Source organism: Mesoplodon densirostris, chromosome 2, assembly GCF_025265405.1.
Source record: "Mesoplodon densirostris isolate mMesDen1 chromosome 2, mMesDen1 primary haplotype, whole genome shotgun sequence".
In the NCBI taxonomy this organism is placed as follows: Eukaryota; Metazoa; Chordata; class Mammalia; order Artiodactyla; family Ziphiidae; genus Mesoplodon; species Mesoplodon densirostris.
This window is the reverse complement of record NC_082662.1, coordinates 35,686,339-35,707,443: the sequence shown is the minus strand read 5'-3', so window position 1 is coordinate 35,707,443 and position 21,105 is coordinate 35,686,339. Positions and strand designations below refer to the sequence as shown.

Genomic DNA, 21,105 nt, shown 5'->3' with positions numbered 1-21,105 from the left:
CCAATAACTATTCCCCTTTGTAGCATTCATAATTTGAAAATCAGAAAGGTTTAAATTTGAAGCTCATTTAAAAAACGTATTCCATTTGTAATTGTATTCCGGTGCATAGAGATATTTAGGTTTCTGATTCTGTTTTTAAAGGGGGTTTTGGTTTTTGGATTCCAATGACCTTATGGCTTTTCTTTCTTTTTTAATTTCAGAATTCCATACGACATAATCTGTCACTGAACAAGTGTTTCCTTAAAGTGCCTCGATCCAAAGATGACCCCGGAAAGGTAGGATTCATTTTCTTAAGATAAAATAATTGGATTCTTCGTTGTATCTGTTGGCATGTTTGAATCTGAGTTATATTTGTTATATTAAGAAAGAGAATTGGAATGAAAGCATTTAGGAACTCGTCTAGTTCATTGATAAGGAACCTTTGTGAAAGAGCAAGTCCTCCTTTACCCACCCTTCCCTATTCCACCTCACCTCACCTTACCTTACCCTTTTAGTTGGTATGCTTCAGGGACCAGCCAGACAGGGAGAGATTTCTTTTTAAGCAGTGAGAAGCTAGCTAGCTAGTATAGAGCTGGTCCTCTGTTATAGTTTGCTGTTTCTAATCTAGTTTTTGTTTGGTTATTTTCTTAAGTGTTATGCATTAAATTAAATTTGGCTTTTGAATTGCTTGTTGGAACCACAGTTTATTATTAACGTAGAAGAAGTGAATCTGTATGTAATTGGCAAGTGGAAGTAACTCTTACCTGAAGTAAAATTTTCTGTTATATCCTTGTTTTCTTAGTTGCTGTTTTTTCCTCTTCATTCATTTATCTTTTGCCATTGTTACATTTTTAGTATTTTATCTGCAGAAATGTCCCTTTTTTTTGGTTTCAAAGCCATGTCAAAATACATTGTGGCCTGAACTTGGTACTAGTTGCTTGGTTTCTAAAGCTCAGAGTACTTGCTTGGACCATATTTGGTTGTCATGATAAATTGTTAGTTAGATTAGGACTTTGAGATAGTTTATCTGTTGTCAAGCACACATTTTTTTTTGGATGGTTAGACTTCTTGTCATCTTTTTCAGGCTACTGTCCCTGGAAGAATTTTTCTAAAATGTAAGCCTGGTCATGTTATCAGCCTGCTTAAAAGCACTCCCCAGTGTCCTGGACATGTTTCTTTGTTATAAAATAACCTTTACTATCTTTTCCTTAATCTGCCTCTCTAGCAATGATTTCACCTCACTCAAGACCCACTGTGAGGAACTATTGATACTTGAGGTTTCCCAGACATGCCTTTCCTATGGTTTTCTCTTATTGCACAAACTCCCTCTACTTGTCTGCGTACTCCTTGTTTTTTAAGATTGAGCTGCAACATTACCCTCTGAAGTTTTTTTGTTTTCACATACTTCAGCTGAGTTTGTTGTTCCATCTTTTGAGTTCCCGTTACTTTGTCAGCACTGTAGTAGTTCCTAACTGGTTTCTCTATCCTGGGGCTTAGTATCTCCAGTTTATAGTAGCCAACCATCTTTCAGAAAGGTTAATCTAATCATATCTCTGTTTAAAATCTTCATTGGTTATCTATTGCCTTTAGGTTAAAGTCTGAACTTAAGAGGGTAGGGACAGTATGTGTATTGTTCACTTTTTAGCCCCTGTTTCTTGCATAGTGGCTGGTGGCACTGAGGAGACACTCTTGTTGAATGAATGAATGTAAAGTTCACCCTTGAGCAATGCGTGGGTTAGAGGCACTGACCCTCTGCACAGTCGAAAATCCCAAGTATAATTTATAGTCATCCCTTGGTATACACTGTTTCTGCGAATCCACAGTTCTGCATCTCCTGATTCAACCAACTGCAATCGTGTAGTATTGTAGTATTTAATGTTGAAAAAAATCCATGTATGAGTGGACCCGTGCAGTTCAAACCTGTGTTGTGCAAGGTCAGCTGTATTGTATTCTCTGCTAGACTGTTATCTTCTTGAGGTAGGGCATGGAGAGTTATTCATCTCAGTTGTAAAGCAGGCACTCTTAAATAATGAATGTTTTATAGCACCTTCTATGATCTGCCCCATCAAGTTGGTTCTCAATAAGATTGAATAGATTATTATAATAGTCTTATTTGACCCAGTTTATTATTTGTCTGTATTCATAACTCTCTAAGATTGTGAATAGGAATGGGTGAAATTTTTCTTTCCTTTAGAGCAGGCTTATTATAAAAAAAGAGGAATTATAACTTTTTATATTTGCTTCATTACAATTTCTGATGGGTAGTGAGTGTATGTGAATCTGACTAAAAACCTTCTTAATAGAGTTTAGAGATTAGCTGATTTATTAGAGTTCTGTGAAGATACTAATTGGAATCTGTAAACATTTGATTCAGATTTGATTTTTAAATGAGGTTTAAATCATTAAAAAAGAAAAAACCAATACCCATGAATGCTGAACTGTATTATGTACTAAATTTTAACCAATTGAATATCTATTTTAAAAATCTTGTGCTGTTAGGTTGTTTTTGTGCAGAACTTAAAAGCTTTTTCTACCTTTAATTAAATAATATCATGGGGTAAGGCAGGTGAATAAGTAATACCATGTTGTTCTTTGCAACTATTCATTTTGAATCAGGGTTGTCTTACTCCTATGCAACCAAAACAGTACAGAAATAAATTGAATCCTGGGAGGTTAATAAAAGCTTTCAACTTTTACCATTAGTCTTTAATTTTAAAGTTTCATTTTTATCAAAACACATCATTTTTCTCATTGACTTTGGTGATTATAGTAAATATACATTTGATATGATAAGTGTCATACATTTATCATTGATGTCATAAATATCATACATTTGATAATACATTTCTACTAACAGAATCATCTTTATTTTCAGTCTCAAGGTGAGATTTAAATACCCGTTGTTCTTATTGATTTTGGTCAGAAGTAAATGTTGTAAATCTGATCTTATAAAATACATTTATACGAATAAAATCATTTTAGTTTTTGATATCAAAATAAGATTTTTGTTTTTAAAAGTTCTATTGCTTAAAAAAAAGTTTTGAAAACGTCAGATCTAGCCCATTTTATAGACGAGGAACTAAGTAAGGCCAGTAAATGAGGAATGACTTGCTCAAGTTCAGTGTGGAATTAGAACCCAAGTGTATTGGCCAGACTTACTTGCAAGTCACAGAAACCTATTGCAGACTAACTTAAGGGAGAAAATATCTGCAGGAAGGGCTGGAACTGGAGAGGATTCTTCAGTTGTATCACCGGAGATGTCTCTTTACATCCCTTAGTTCTGCTAGCTTCTCTGATGGCTTCATTTTCAGCCCAATTTGTGACAGAGATGGCCATCGGGAGCTTCTGGCATATATTCTACTAGTTTAGTAACCCTTAGCAGTGAGTGAGTGAGTGCCCTCCCCACCAAATCCCCTGGAGTACCACAAACATCTTAGAATGAGTGCCCAACAAGCAGAATACACTTGGTTTCTTGGTTCCTAGACTGGTGTTTTTTCCACTATACCAGTTTTCCTTGAAAGGGAAGCCAAAATGTTAGTTAAGTTTGGGTACTTATGAATTGTTTTTTCTTTTTGTATTACAGTGTTTCCTGGCATTTGAGGAGCTTTTCCAAAACCACCCTCACCACAGTGGGAGAAAACCATTGAGCCAAGGTGGGGTGGGAGTAGTTTTTGGTCTTGGGTGATGGGTGTACTTTAACACCTTAGGATTTTGCTACCTGCTGCCATGATCCAGATGGGTCCAAGAGGTAGAGTTAGAAGTAGCTCATACAGCTTCTTCTTCCCTATACTTTTATGGTATAACTCCCTGTTCAGTGTGTTACCAGAGAGGTGTAGAAGCCTAAAGTATTGTTTAATTACAGGTGCTTTTATATGATTATTTATTCCTGACTCAGTCCTTTATTTTCTAGAAGCTTTTGTCATAAAAGCCCTTAATATTTGATACTCTCCCATGTACATGATGGTCTGAAATCCATTTTTCTCAGTTCCCTGAAACTAAATACAAACAGCTACATTATTGCTTTCTTTAAAAAGAAACCCAAAATGAAATTATATTTTGCATCCATAGCTCTGCTGCTTTTTTTGGGATAGATTTCTATTTTCTTTTCCCTTGATTATAGCCCTGTTTCTGTATCCTGCAGTCTTTTTTTTTTTTTTAATTCCTGCCTCTTATCTCCTCTTATCATTAGCTTTGTTTTTTTGTCTTTTTTTTTTTTTTTTTTTTTGCGGTATGCGGGCCTCGCACTGCCGTGACTTCTCCTCTTGCGGAGCACAGGCTCTGGACGAGCAGGATCAGCGGCCATGGCTCACGGGCCCAGCCGCTCTGCGTCATGTGGGATCTTCCTGGACTGGGGCACGAACCCGCGTCCCCTGCATCGGCAGGCGGACTCTCAACCACTGCGCCACCAGGGAAGCCCTGTCCGGTTTTTTGATCTAATTTTTTTGGTAAAAGCCTTCTTATTCTGGAATTCACAAATGCCTCTTAATTATCTTCAAGGTAAGTATTTTGCTCACATTATGGAAAGCCAAATCCTATCAGCTAAATTCAGTTTTTTAAAAAAATAGAGTTCTGTTTTTTTGCTTTCCAGCTTAATCTTTTCTCAACCTTGTTCCCTCTTTTCTAGCTCAGGAAAATGATACTTTGACTTTAAAGGAAATAAAAGATTATAAGAAGTAGTTTTAACATGCATAATTAAATAGCAGCAATTGGGCTCTAAGAGAAATGAGATGATAGCTAAGAAGTTTAAGACCCCGTGAAGGCCCCATGCGTGGCCTGGGAGAGATAACTACAGTGAATTCATAGTAAGAAGAGGTTTTTGTTCTTTGGATGCTTTTTCTTCCCTGGGGTGGGGAGGTTGTAAATGCTCAATGGCTGTGGAGATTGGGGGTCTCCTGGTTTGTGAGGAGACAGCAGCTCACTGCTAGAGAATAAACTTTTGGAAGTTCTGAGATTGTGGTTATTTTCTACTCCTGCCCTCTGTCATAATGTAAGAGACCACAACACAGTTGACTGATTGCTTTTGTTCAAAGGGTATTCTTTTTTGGCCATGTTAGTATTGTGTTGTATTTATTTGTAAATTGTCTGTTATTTGTTAGTATCCTGTTTTGGTCATTTCATTTGTAGAGGGTTGTAGAAAGACTGGAGAGGTTTGAGAGAACATAAGATATAGCATTAAGTGATAAACAGTGTTGCAGGAATCATAGGTATGTACCTTGAAGAAGGAAGATAGTATTAAGCTTAATAATAGTCTTAAAGTAGATGTATGATTTTTGTAAGGAAGAAGTTGACGTCTTATCTGTGTCTTTGAATAAAACCAAGCAGGAAGTAGAACTTAAAGATAGGCAAGAGTTCAGTTGGACAGATATAAGTACATCATATTATTGGAGTGAAAAAAACACTCATAGGGTTCCCAAGGGAGGCTTTAGAATTTGCCACTTCTAAAGCACTTCAAGGAGAGAAGAAATGATTACTCTTCGTAGTTTTAACTCATGATAGATAAGAACCCCCTTTTGAAGGCTGAGAAGAGGACACGATCAAGAGCGACCCATCAGAACAAAGTTGAGATAGAATCAGGAACTAAGGGAAGTAATGTAAGTCCTAACATGAGGTCAAGAGTGAAGAAATGGGTTGATGCCAAGAGTGCATGTTAAGGCAGAAGTGGATTATGAATGTAAGGCGGTCAGTTAGACAAACCAGGGTTAGAAAACCCAGACTAAGCATTGAGAGAGGCATTCAGAGAGGATTTGAAAAATTGGGTTAGATAAGAGATGAGGGTCTGATTCAGAGAGACAACACTGCAGAAACAGAAAGTGGTGCTGGCACAGAACCCTGACAATACACTGTTAGTCAAAGCAGTTTAGTTAGAGCTGCCTTTTACTTGCACATGCAGTAGTCTCTGTTCTTAAGGGTGGGAAATAAGTTTGTTGCTGTTGGCCTTTTTTCTTTTCCAGATCTTTTTAAAAAATAATTTTTTTGCCCTGAGATTAATTTTTTAAAAAATTATACATGGTAAAATTTACTCTTTGGCCTATAGTTCTAGTAGTTTGACCAATGCATACAGTGTAAGCATCACCATGGTCAAGATACAGAACGGTATTGCCCCTTGGTAGTCAGTGCCCCCCTGCCCCCACTCCAAGTCCTGGCAACCACTGATCTATTTTTTGTTCTTATAATTTTGCCTTTTCCAGAAATTCGTACAAATGGGACTCATACATTAGGTGGCCTTTTGAGTCTGACTTCTTTCGCTTAGCATAATGCATTTAAGATCCATCTGTGCTGTTAGTATCAGCAGTTCCATTTTATTTCATATAGTTCATCTTACAGATTTACCAGTTTAGTCACCATTTGAAGAGCATTTGGGTTGTTGCCTGTCATAAGTTCATTTGAGCATCAAGTTTTTTTCTTTTAGGCTTAGATTCAATAATTAATTTGATAAATACTGAGATACAAGACAGAGTTGAATTAACCTAAACTAGTAACATATAAGTCATACTATCTATCATATGTGAGTTACAGTAAGTATTATATGAGTTATAGTAAATATAGGTGAGCTGTCTGTCTTTTGGAAATCAGTTGTGATGTAGTAAAAACCTTATTTGATAAGAACTGCTGATACTAACAGCATCTTCAACTTTTTCTAAAAAGATTAGGTTAAGGCACTGATGATTTAAAAACAAGATATGGCCAACTATTAATTGCTTAATAGAATATACTGTTTTTAAGTATCCTAAACATGTAGAGAAACCATTTACTATACTACAATCAGTATACTAATTACATATTATTAATTTTTTTAACATCTTTATTGGAGTATAATTGGTTTACAGTGTTGTGTTAGTTTCTGCTGTATAACAAAGTGAATCAGCTATATGTATACATATATCCCCATATCCCCTCCCTCTTGCGTCTCCCTGCCACCCTCCCTTTCTCACCCCTCTAGGTGGTCACAAAGCACCAAGCTGATCTCCCTGTGCTATGTGGCTGCTTCCCACTAGCTATTTTACATTTGGTAGTGTATATATGTCAGTGCCACTCTCTCACTTTGTCTCAGCTTACCCTTCCCCCTCCCCGTGTCCTCAAGTCCATTCTCTACGTCTGCGTCTTTATTCCTGTCCTGCCCTTAGGTTCTTCAGAACCATATTTTTTTAGATTCCATATATATGTGTTAAAATACGGTATTTGTTTTTCTCTTTCTGACTTACTTCACTCTTACATAGTATTTTTAATCCATTGATTAAGAGTGAGTTCCTTAATAATCTTTTCTGGGCAGCACTTAGATTAATTTGATAATCAATGTAAAAGTAATAAAAGACTGTATTTGTTCAACAAGAATGTTGCAGAGACCTGAGCTGGCGTTGGAATAGTTTTTGTCCATACATTCATTCAGCCAGTTAGTCACCCAAGCTACCTGCCTTTGAGTGCCTACTGTGTATTGACTGTTCGTAGCCTATTTTTGTGGTCTGAGTAGAGTGATTTTTTAACCTGTTGCCCAAACTAGAAACTTCTGAGAATAAAAAGACGTTTTTCTCAATTACATATAGGCAATAGGTATAAACCAAGACTAAAACCAGGAAGGATGTTCACTCTATCTATATGGTGCATGCAAATGCTGTGTCTTGGAGTTGTGGGCAGCTACCCAGGAGTAGCACCCTAAGATGATGGAGGGTAAAAAAAAAAAAAAAAACAACACCTTTAAAATTGGATTGCCATATCTAAACTGGGAGAGAAAAAACATTGAGACACATGGTCTGAAGCCAAAGAAGTCAGGGACAAAAGGGATCCAGTACTATGTCTGAGGCTCTTGATATGGTGTGCACTGAGAGCAGAGAATAGTCTGTGATGATTCACTTTACCAATGAGCATATATACATGATAATATAGTTAGTTAAAACATAAAACCCACAGATTTAGCCATTTGGAATGGCTAGCTATTTATGACAGGGACTGCTTTCCCCAGGAATATGAAATTAATATTCTTCTTGGGTTTATTTATATTTAATCAGATAATGGCATTTTTATTAGGCTATTTCTAATCTAAGAGCTGTTAAAGAAAGGTCATATCAGTGTGTAACAGAGCAGGGGACTTTGTACTGACATAAAATTTCAGTCAAATTATTGGAATAATTAAAATGTACTTTATTTGAAGTGATATTTTGTAATGCTGAAAATAAAGGCATTTAAGTCCATTGTTCATCTTTGACACATCGTGAAGTTGGCAGGTGATTCGGTTTTGGAAGATGTGTTCAGAGCTGGACAATTCTAGTTTGTGATCTTTCTTTGAGATTTTACAGACTAAGACATTGCCTTCTTCTCCAGGAGGACGTTAACTTGCTGTACCAGAATTGTTGATATAAGTTAATAATAATGTCTACATTTGTATATAGCTTTACAGACTAGGGGGCTATATTACATGCATTATCTCAATCTTTAAAACAAAGCTGTATTCAGGCCTCAGTTTTAGATAGTGATCTTTAGGTCCATAGTAGATTTTTCCATAACAGATTAGTTCATGTAAATCTCATATAATGGAACGTCACATAAATGGAATCATTTGGTATATACTCTATGTCTAGCTTCTTTCATTCAGCATAATGTCCGTGATGCTATTGCATATGTCAGTTGTTTCTTATTATTGCTAAGTAGTATTCCATTGTATGAATATACCACAATTTTTTGTCCATTTATCTGTTGGTGGACATTTGGGTTGTTTTCAGTTTAGGGCTCTTATGAACAAGCTACTAAGAAATTCTTATACAAGTTTTCTATGGACATATGCTTTCGTTTCTCTTGAATAATGGAAGGGTTGTTATGTCAAAGGGTAGATGGGACATTAACTTGATAAGAAACTGCTAAATCTTTCTCCAAAGTGGTTGTGTATTTTACATTCCCAGTAGCAAGACATGTGAGTTCCAGTTGCTCCATATCCTGACTGACAGTTGATATTACCTATATATATTTTTTTTTTTTTTTCTGTATGCGGGCCTCTCACTGCTGTGGCCTCTCCCGTTGCGGAGCACAGGCTCCGGACACACAGGCTCCGCGGCCATGGCTCGCGGGCCCAGCCGCTCCGCGGCATGTGGGATCTTCCGGGATCGGGGCACGAACCCGTGTCCCCTGCATCGGCAGGCGGACTCTCAACCACTGCGCCACCAGGGAAGCCCCTACCTATCTTTTTTTAAATTACTTTTTATTGGAGTATAGTTGATTTACAGTGTTGTGTTAGTTTCTGCTGTACAGCAAAGTGAATCAGTTATACATATATCCACTTTTTAAAAGATTCTTTTCCCATATAGGTCATTACAGAGTACTGAGTAGAGTTCCCTCTATCTTTTTAATTTTAGTCATTTTAGGGGATGTGATGTAATGTCTCATAATGATTTTATTTTGAACTTTCCTGATGACCATTGATTTTGAGCATCTTTTTTATGTGCTTAGCTGTCATTTGTATATCTTCACTTCTTAAAGTTCTTTTAAAGTCTTTTGCAATTTTTTTTCTTTTAAAATTTGGTTGTCATTATTACTGAGTTGTAAGAGTTTTATATATATTTTAGATATGTCTTTTCTTGGATTTATATTGTATAACCATTTTTTCTTTCTTTTTTTTTTTTTTTTGCGGTATGCGGGCCTCTCACTGTTGTGGCCTCCCCCGCTGCGGAGCACAGGCTCCGGACGCGCAGGCTCCGGACGCGCAGGCTCAGCGGCCATGGCTCACGGGCCCAGCCGCTCCGCGGCATATGGGATCCTCCCAGACCGGAGCACGAACCCGTATCCCCTGCATCGGCAGGCGGACTCTCAACCACTTGCGCCACCAGGGAGGCCCTGTATAACCATTTTTTCAAAATGTGATTTGCCTTTTTGTTTTCATAATAATGTCTTAAAAAGAGAAGTTTTAGATTTGAGGAAGTCTAATTTATTAATTTTTAATTTAATGATTAATGACTTTTGTGTCCTGTCCAGGAAATCAACCAAGGTCATAAATATTTTCTCCTCTGTTTTCTTCTGTAGGTTTTATAGTTTTAGTTTTTACATTTAGGTCTATGATCCATTTCAAATTAATATTTATGTATGGAGTGTTTAATCTTCCTGTTGAATTGTTCTTTTATCGTTATGAAATGTTCTTTTTAATTTCTTCAAATACTCTTTGTCTTGAAACTTTGTCTGATATTAATATAGCTACTAGAGCTTTCTTGTGCAACTTCATGGTATATTTTTTTCTAGTATTTTGCTTTTAATCTATAACTGTCTTTGTATTTAAAGTGTGTGTCTTATAAACAGCATGTAGCCATTGACTCTTCCTTCTTAAATTCAGTGTAACAGTCTCTGCCTTCTAATTGGAGTGCTTAGTCTGTATTTAATATGATTATTGGTTTGGTGGTTCTTTTTTTTTCTTTTGTTTCTGTGTTGCTTCATTTTTTCAACCTTTGTGGTTAATCAAATATAGTATTCTATTTTATTTTCTCTAATGACTTCTTAGCTATATGCTCCTTTTCTTAATTTTTCAGTAGTCATTCTAGAGCTTAACAGTATGTATTATTAACTTATCAAAGTCTATTTTGACGTAATATTATACCACTTTTCACTTTACACCTCACACTTCATACCACTTACTACTTACCTCTTCCCATCCCTTTCACAAGCGTAATAACCCTACAACAGTTTATCTACCCATCCTCTTCTTTGTGCTGTTGTCATATCTTGTACTTCTCCTTGCATCATAAATCCCACCTTAGGATTTGCTTTATTTGCTTTAAAAGGTTAGTTGTGTTTTAAGGAAGTTATTTTGACTAAAATATTTTCCTAATTTTTAATCTTTTCTGATGTTCTTTTCTATAAATCCAAATTTCAATCTGATATCTTTCCTCTTTAGCCTAACAACATCGTTTGGCATTTCTTGTAGTGCAGGACTGTAGGCAACACATTGTGTAGGCTTTTGTTTACTTGCAAAGGTCTTTATTTCATCCTCATATTTTTTGGGGGTGTGGAATATTGAGTTTTTTGGGTTTTCCCCATCTTTCAGACCTTTGAAGATGTTCCATCATCCTTGGTCTCCATTATTTCTGGAGAAAACTCAGCTGTCATTTATAATATACTTTTATTTTCTTGTATGTAATATGCCCTTCCCCAACCCTACCTCCTCTGGTAGCATTCAAGATTTTTTTCTTTATCTTTAGATTTAAGCAGTCTATGATATGCCTCAGTGTGGTTTTCTTTATTCTCCTTGGAATTTGCTAATCTAGGGATCAATAAGAAGGGGTTTTCATCCAAATTTGAGATATTTTTGGTCATTATTTCTTTAAAAAAATATGGCCCCATTTTCTCTCCTTTGCTTTTAGTGTCCAATTAAAATATGATAGACTATTTGACATTGTTTCATAGGTCATTCTGGCTTTATTAATTTTCCTTTGTTCTTTTCCTTTTTGTTCCTTATATTGGGTAATTTTTACTGATCTAGCTTCAAGATCTCTGGCTCTCTGACTCTCTTCTGTCACATCTGGTGAATTATTGGACTTTTTGTTTCTAGAATTTCCATTTGATCGTTTTTTGTGTATGTTAAGAGAAAGTTGGTGAAATGAGTTTAACCATTTGCTTTGATGCTGGAACATTAGGGCTTCTGTGTTGTCTCCAGCCAGTTTGTGGACATGAGACATGCTTAGGAGCTTCTGCTTCACTGTGGATTTTTATAATAAGAAGGTATGTAGTACTGTCCTGATCTATATAGTGTTTAGAACCTAATCCATCCTTTCATCTGATTCCTTACATCATCACTGATGCTTTGAGATTCTGGGTTTTTATATGAAAACAAAGTAATTAGAAGAAATGAGATTTAAAAAAAATAATTATTTTAATGATAAATAACATGGATTATTGTGTTACCTCCAATTGTCTCCTTCCTCTAATCTCTGCTTACCTTTGCTCCATCTATTACGTTGCTGCCTTAAGCTGTGGTACACTAATAAACACACAGACCTACCTTTAATGCCACATTTTCAACCCTAGCCCTCAGCTTCATCTTCCTGAACTTTATATTGATGCTATACTGCACCATTGTTTTTGGATTTATGATGCAGTTAAATATCTTCATGTTGTTGCCCATACTCTTCATTGTATCTAGGTAGTCTTTCTATTTTACTCATTGTTTAATGCCCAGCTCAAGTGTCAGCATTACTCTGAAAGGAGGTAACCTTCCTTTTTCTCTTTGTTTCACCTTTTTCCTTCCTCCTTCCCTTCCTCCATTCCTGCTTTCCTTCCTCCCTCCTTCCCTATTTTCACCTCTTTCTTCTTTTTATTACCAGAGTTCTTTGAATATACCACTGTTACAGCTCCTAAATGGTGTAGCTATCTGTATTTTGATCTATTCCACCCAGTTGTGAGTTTTTCGTTGACAAGGATTGGGTCTTTTTCATTTTCATAGGCCCATAGCACCTAGCATAATATTTGATACATAGCAGATGTTTAATACATGTTTATCACAAGAATAAACATCTTTTCCTAGTTAACTAAGAAGCAGCTGTTCTGTTCTTCTTAAGGAAACTTTTCTAATATTCTTTTGCTGTTTTAAATTAAAGGCTGGTCTTTAGATGTTCTAGAAATTGTCACTTTGCTTCTTTTCACTCAGACCTTTTCTTTTGATCAGCAAGCCAGGGGTCAAGATAATTTATTTCACTTCTTTTTTTTTTTTTTTTTGCGGTACACGGGCCTCTCACTGTTGTGGCCTCTCCCGTTGCGGAGCACAGGCTCCGGACGCACAGGCTCAGCGGTCCTGGCTCACGGGCCCAGCAGCTCCGCGGCATGTGGGATCTTCCCAGACCGGGGCACGAACCCGTGTTCCCTGCATCGGCAGGCAGACTCTAAACCACTGCGCCACCAGGGAAGCCCTGTTTCACTTCTTAATATTAACTCATATACTTTGAATTTGAGAGACTTTGGAGTTCCTATTCTTTGGGTAGGTGAACTGCTTGACTTACTCTGACATTAATGACTATTTAGAACTTTTATCAAGACTAATGTGGTCCAAAGGAAAGCCAGGAAACAGCTTGAAATCAAGAAACTTGAATTCTTTATGGACATTACCACCTACTTTGCTTTGTGACAAGTGACTTTTGACTCTGTTGGCTATACCACTATATTAGATTAGAGCTCCTTGATTCCAGTTTTTTTCTTAATTAAAAAATATTTTTTATTGAGATATAATTCACATACCATAAAATTTACCCTTTAAAAGGGTGTGATTCAGTGGTTTTCAGTATATTTGCAAAGTTGTGCAACCACCACTACTGTCTAATTCCAGGACATTTTCATTTTTAATTAATTAATTAGTTAATTTCTTTATTGGCTGTGTTGGGTCTTCGTTGCTGCGCACGGGCTTTCCCTAGTTGAAGTGAGGGGAGGCTGCTCTTTGTTGTGTTGTGCAGGCTTCTCATTGCGGTGGCTTCTCTTGCTGTGGAGCATGGGCTCTAGGTGTGCGGGCTTCAGTAGTTGCAGCACACAGGCTCAGTAATTGCGGCATGTGGGCCCTTAGAGTGAGCGGGCTTCAGTAGTTGTGACGCGTGGGCTCAGTAATTGTGGCTCGTGGGCTCTAGAGTGAGTGCTCAATAGTTGTGGTGCATGGGCTTAGTTGCTCTGCGGTATGTGGGATCTTCCCAGACCAGGGCTCAAACCCGTGTCCCCTGCATTGGCAGGCAGATTCTTAACCACTGCACCACCAGGGAAGTCCGACATTTTTATTTTATCAGTCCAAAAAGAAACCGACTTCTCATTAACAGGTACCCTCCCTCATCCTCCAAACTTCTGGCAACCAGTAATTTACTTTCCATCTCTATGGATTTGCTTATTTTGGACATTTTATATAAATGGAATCATACAATATGTGACCTATTGTGTCTGGCTTCTTTCGTTTAGTGTAAGGCTTTCTGGGTCATCTATGTTGTAGCATATAGCGGCATTTTATTCCTTTTTTATGACTGATATTTCATTGTATGGGTATATCACAGTTGTTTATCTGTTCATCAGTTGATGGACATTTGGGTTGTTTTCACTTTTGGCTGTTACGAAAAATGCTGTGATCATTTGTGTATAAGGTTTTGTAGGGGCGTAATGTTTTCATTTCTCTAGGAGTGGAATTGTTGGGTCATATGTTTAATCTTTTGTACTGCCCCGACTGTTTTCTAAAGAGGCTGCACCAGTTGACTCTAACAATTACAAGGCTTCCAGTTTTTTCATATCCTTGCCAACACCTTTTATTGTGTGCCTTTTCTGTTATAGCCATCCTAGGATGTGAAGTGGTATCTCGTTGTATAATGGGCTTGATTTGCATTGCTCTGATGGCAGATGATGATGATCATCTTTTTATGTGCATATTAGCATGCTCTTTGATAGAAATTGTAGGAGATGAGAAAGAATACTAGAAGATTAATACAAAATAATATGTGATCAAATAATGGAGGAGGGAATATTTCATATATATTTTATTTAACCCTTAGTATATCATCAGGGTCTGTTGGACCCAGTTTCGTTTTTGAGTATGTATTTTGAGTGGCTCTAATTTGTTAAGATTTTTACTCTATGACTTTTATTCTTTAAAAGAAGTCTTCCAAACCACAATTAGAAAATTTATCATCTTCTTAAGAATTATTTCATCATTACCCATCAGTTTTTCTCCATCATGCCCAACCACTAAAATAACAAGAATATAGCAGAATGATTGAATGACCTAGAAGGACAATGAAATAACGAAATTATCACTGTTATCCTTCAGTTTTCTTACTGTGTTGCCCAAAGTATAGCATTCTTTAAGAAGGTGTAATAAAAGTCTGTAGATGCCATTTAAGTCTAGTCTTTTTTTGTTTTTTTCCCTTTTAGTTTTCATTGAACATAGTTGAGAGTTTAGGTTTTTATTTTTCTGCTCATAATGACAAAGAGATGAAAATTGACAGGAAAATTGTTTATTATTATCAGTAGAATCAGAAGATAAATACAGGCAGCAACACTCTAATTATGATGGTGAAATTGAGTGGATGATATTATAGATTAGTTTTCCCAAACCCAAGAAATACTGAGTTAGTGATATATTTCTAAGGACAAAAAGATACATGCTATTCTCATCCATTTAGTCATTCAGGAAGAAGGTCTTCATCATGCAGTACTTTGTGACTAGAATCTGAATCATCCCATTTTTTCCTAGGAAGTCATGTTACAGTATTTTTCACCTTTTATGATGTTTGTGCACCAAAATTCACTTGATATGGTTCATAAGTGGACAGATCCTGAAGTCTGATGTGTAAACAAAAGTGCTTACAAGGAAATAAATGATATAGAAATGAAAACTAATGTTTGTGTATCCAATTAATATTGGATTCATCATTCTATTTGGGATTTATAAACGAAATATGAAAATGTTTTTTGCAGTTATGGAGCAGAGATGGCCATCCTTCAACAAAATTCTGAGCCATCAAAAATTACAAATGTATTGCATTTTGAAAAGTAGAAGAAGAACAAGAAGTAATAATATGCTAGAATCTATTAAATATATATATTTATAATCTAGAATCAGCATTGCCTTTTGATAGCAAAATATAAGATAAAAAACCCCACAAGTAATAAAGTAGAACATTTTAGAGATTGGAAATCTGGAATCAGTATTTACAAGATAGATGTTTTAGTTTCATAGACGACAGTTTAAGCACTTACATTCAAAAGATACTGACCATTTGATATACATACCTTCAAAACCAGAAAAATTGACTATTTTAAATGTATATTATATATATAAAATATAGAAAATTTGGGTTTGTTATGTTTAAATTCCTACTAAAATATCTCATACAAGGTTTTTTTCACAATCCTTTTATTATTCTGTAAATTATTTGCAAAATGTCTTAACTATAAACAAGAAGTGTCTATTGGACACAGGTGGTAAATAAATACTGATGAGTAGTTTTCCTGATGTACGCTTAGGGCTGATTGTCATGATGACTCTATGAAAGAGATAATGAGGAAAGTGGATCGAAGCTTTTGTAACTTGTCCGAGGTTATCGAACCAGATCTGGGATTTGAATCCAGGTCTATGGGTTAATAGACGTTCTCTTCAGGATATCACATGACCTTTTAAATATTGTATAGGCATATATCATTTTATTGTGCTTTGCAGATATTGCATTTTTAGTAAATTGAAGGTTTGTGGCAACCCTGTGTTAAGCAAGTCTGTTGGGCACCATTTTTTCCAACAGCATTTGCTCACTTCACGTCTCTTTGTCACATTTCGATAATTCTTGCAATATTTCAAGCTTTTTCATTATTGTTATAATTGTGATGGTGATTTGTGATCAGTGATCTTTGATGTTACTCTTGTTTTGGGGTACCATGAACCATGCCCACATAAGACTGCAAATTTAATTGATAAATGTTGTTTGTATTCCGACTGTTACACTTACCAGACTTTCCTGCATTTCTCTGTCCCTCTCCTTGGGCCTCCCTATTCCCTGAGACACACCAATATTGAAATTAGGCCAGCTGATAACCCTACAGTGGCCCCCAAGTATTCAAGTGAAAGGAAGAGTTGCACATCTCTCACTTTACATCAAAAGCTGAAAATGATTAAGCTTAGTGAAGAAGGCATGTCGAAAGCTGAGACAGACCAAAAGCTAGGCCTCTTGTGCTGAACATTTAGCCAAGTTGTGAATGCAAAGGAAAAGTTCTTGAAGGAAGTTAAAAGTCCTACGCCACTGAACATACAAATGATAAGAAAGCGAAATTACTGATATGGAGAAAGTTTTAGTGGTATGGATAGAAGATCAAACCAGCTACAACATTCCCCTAAGCCAAAGCGTAATCCAGAGCAAGGCCCTAACTCTCTACAGTTATATGAAGGCTGAATGTGGTGAGGAAGCTGCAGAAGAAAAGTTTGAAGCTAGCAGAGATTGGTTCGTGAGGTTTAAGGAACAAAGCTGTCTCTATAACATAAAAGTGCAAGGTGAAGCAGCAAGTGCTGATGCAGAAGCTGCAGCAAGTTATCTAGAAGTTCTGGCTAAGATAATTCATTATGATGGTGACACTGAACAATAGATTTTCAGTGTAGACAAAACAGCCTTCTATTGGAAGAAGATGCCATCTAGGACTTCCATAGCTAAAGAGGAGAAGTCACTGCCTGGCTGCAAAGCTTCAAAGGACAGGCTGACTCTCTTGTTAGGAGCTAATGTAACTGGTGGGTTTAAGTTGAAGCCAGTGCTCATTTACCATTCTGACCACCAAGGTACATCTGCTAATAACCTGGTTTACTGAATATGTTAAGCCCACTGTTGAGACTTACTGCTCAGAAAAAAAGATTCCTTTCAAACTATTACTGCTCATTGAAATTGTGCCTGGTCACCCAAGAGCTCTGGTGGAGATGTACAATGAGATTAATGTTGTTTTAATGCTTGCTAATAACACAACATCCATTGTGCACCCTATGGATCAACAAACAGTTTTGACTTTTAAACCTTACTATTTAAGAAATATATTTCATAAAGATATAGATGCCATAGTGATTCCTCTGATGGATCTGGGCAAAGGAAATTGAAAGTGTTCTGGAAAGGATTCAGCATTCCATATGCTTTTAGGAACACTTATGAATTCACTGGAAGAGGTCAAACATCAACATTAACAGGAGTTTGGAAGAAGTTGATTCCAACCCTCATGGATGGCTTTGAGGGGTTCTAGACTTCAGTGGAGGAGGTAACCGCATATGTGGAGTGGGAACAGCAAGAGAACTAGAATTAAAAGTGGAGCCTGAAGATGGGACTGAACTGCTGCAAACTCTTGACAAAACTTTAATGGTTGAGGAGTAGCTTCTTAGGGATGAGCAAAGAAAATGGTTTCTTGAGATGGAATCTACTCCTGGTGAAGGTGAAGTTTGTTGAAACAACAGCAAAGGATTTAGAATATTGCATAAACTTAGTTGAGAAAACAGCAACAGGGTTTGAGAGGATTGATTCCACTATTGAAAGAAGTTCTGTGGGTAAAATCCTATCAAACAGCATTGCATGCTACAGAGAAATTGTTCATGAAAGGAAGAATCAGTTGATGTGGCAAACTTCATTGTCTTATTTTATTAAATTGCCACAGCTGCCAGCAGCTACTACCCTGATTAGTCAGCAGCCATCAACATTGGGGCAAGACCCTCCACTAGCAAAAAGATTATGACTAGTTGATGGCTCAGATGATGGTTAGTATTTTTTAGCAATGAAGTATTTTTAAATTAAGGTACATACATTGTTTTTTTAGACATAATGATATTGCACACTTAATAGACTACAGTATAGTGTAAACATAACTTTTATATGAACTGGGAAACTAAAAAATTCATGACTTGCTTTATTGAGATATTCATTTTATTGCAGTGGTCTGCAACCTAACCTGCGGTGTCTCTGAGGTATGCCTGTAGTACTTTTGTTGGAATTCAGCATTGTATATTACTTAGAGAAACCTTTATGGGGAGCTTGCCTTGAAGTGAAGGAAGTGAAAGAGATTGATGTCAGTATGGCTTAGATAAGAGTTGGAGTTAGCTCCTGAATCAGGTGGAACAGGTGGCCCAGATAGTGGATTTAGCAGACACAAATTTCAAAACAACCATTATAAATATGTTGAAAGAATTAAAATAAAACATATTCTAATAATGAATGAATGAAGAGAGAGGGAATTTGAACACAGAGGTGGAAACTATAAAAAGAACCAAATGAAAATTGTAGAGCTGAAAGATGCAATAACTAAATGAATAGTTCACTGAATGGCCTTAACAGAATATGCATACAGCAGAAGAAAAGATCAATTGATCAGGAACATCTAAGAATTATAAATGGATGTGCCCAAAAGTAGAACTTCAAAAAAACCAAACAAATACTACCAGAACTAAAAAGAGAAATCAACAAATCCACAATCTTTTACTTGTATAGTTTATGTGGTATATTATATAAGTTTCAGGTACTCCATTTATAGTTGTTATAAAATATTGGCTATGTTCCCTGTGCTGTATAATATACCCTTGTAGCTTATTTGTTTTAATACATAGTAGTTCCAACCTCTTAAACCCCTACCCCTGTCTTGCTCATCCCCACTTTCCTCTCCCCACTGGTAACCATTAGTTTGTTTTCTGTATCTGTGAGTTTGTTTCTTTTTTTTATATTTACTAGTTTGTTTTATTTTTTTGGATTCCACATATAAGTGATAAAATACAGTATATGTCTTTCTCTGTTTTATTTCACTAAGCATAATAAGCCTCCAAGTCTATCCATGTTGTTGCAAATGGCAAACTTTCATTCTTTTTTTTATGGCAGAGTAGTGTTCCATTGTGTATGTATGCCACCTCTTCTTTATCCATTTCTATGTTGATGGACACTTAGGTTGCTTCCATATCTTGGCCATTGTAAATAATGCTGCTATGAACATTGGGGTGCATGTATCTTTTGAATTAATGTTTTCATTTTTTTTTAATATATATATACCCAGGAGTGGAATTGCTGGATCACATGGTAGTTCTATTTTTAGCTTTTTGGGGGAACCTCCATACTGTTTTCCACAGTGACTGTACCAACTTACAATCCCACCAACAGTGTACAGGAGTTTACTTTTTTCCACATTCTCTCCAACATTTGTTATTTGTGGTTTTTCTGATGATAGCCATTCTGACAGTTGTGAAGTGATATCTCGTTGTGGTTTTGATTTGCATTTCCCTGATGATTAATGAAGTTGAGCATCTTTTCATGTGCCTATTGGCAATCTGTATGTCTTTGGAAAAATATTCAGGTCTTCCGCCCATTTTTTTAATTGGTTTTTTTTTTTTTTTTTTTTTTTGCGGTACACGGGCCTCTCATTGTCGTGGCTTCTCCCATTGCGGAGCACAGGCTCCGGATGCACAGGCTCAGTGGCCATGGCTCACGGGCCCAGCCACTCCGCGGCATGTGGGACCTTCCCAGACCGGGGCATGAACCCGTGTCCCTGCATTGGCAGGCAGACTCTCAACCACTGCGCCACCAGGGAAGCCAGGGTTTTTTTTTTTTTCTTTGATGTTGAGTTGTATGAGCTGTTAAGTTGATATTAATCCCTTCTAAATGATGAAATTTTACAGATGCATGTTTTCTGACTAGCAGAATTAAATTAGGAATAAAAAACAAAAAGATGCTTAGAAAATCCCAGAGGTTTAGAAATTAATATAGTTTTAAAGTACATCTGGGCCTCCCTGGTGGCGCAAGTGGTTGGGAGTCCGCCTGCCGATGCAGGGGATACGGGTTCGTGCCCCGGTCTGGGAGGATCCCGTATGCCGCGGAGCGGCTGGGCCCGTGAGCCATGGCCGCTGGGCCTGCGCGTCCGGAGCCTGTGCTCCGCAGCGGGAGAGGCCACAACAGTGAGAGGCCCACATACCGCAAAAAGAAAAAAATAAATAAATAAAAATAAAGTACATCTGGGTCAAAGAAGAAATCATAAGGGATATTAGAAAATATTTTGAGCTGAGTGATGAGAGCAGAAAATATCAAAATTTAAATACTTTTATTTGAAAAATAAGAAGGGTCCAAAATCAGTTACTTAAGCATATATCTTAAGAAGTTAGAAAAATAAGAACAAGGTGAGTCCAAAATAAGTAGAAAAAAGGAAATAATAAAGGGAAATCAATAAAACAGAAAATGAACAAACAAAAAGCAATGAAACAAGAAGCTAAAATATTTAAGGAAAAAGCAGTGAAACAAGAAGCTAAAATATTTAAAGAAAAAGCAATGCCAGTCTTACAGAAACTCTTACCAGCACCACCCCGTCCCCCCAGAAAAAGTGGATGAAGGAACAGTTTTCATTGCATGAGGTCACCATCACTATGATGGCAAAGAAATAATAAGAAAAGTACAGAACAATATCTTTGTGAACATAGACCCAGTAATCTTTGAACATAGACCCAATAATCTTTAACACAATATTAGCAAATTAAATTTATTGATATATGAAAAGGAGACTACATCATGACCAGGAGGGATTTGTCCCAGCAGTGCAATGCAGGTTAAAATTTAAAAACCTATTGATTGGGGCTTCCCTGGTGGCGCAGTGGTTGAGAATCTGCCTGCCAATGCAGGGGCCATGGGTTCAAGCCCTGGTCTGGGAGGATCC

General features: G+C 36.8%; 1 protein-coding gene across 2 annotated transcripts in view; it reads left to right on the top strand.

Annotated features, from left to right (window-relative positions):
- The window catches only part of FOXJ3 (forkhead box J3), a 134,843-nt gene that overhangs the window by 52,438 nt on the left and 61,300 nt on the right, over positions 1 to 21,105 (top strand). For both annotated transcript variants that reach the window (XM_060089632.1, XM_060089631.1), the window contains exon 4: positions 201 to 275. In XM_060089632.1, the coding sequence (XP_059945615.1) occupies positions 201 to 275 (75 nt within the window). The remainder of the gene's footprint in view (positions 1 to 200; positions 276 to 21,105) is intronic.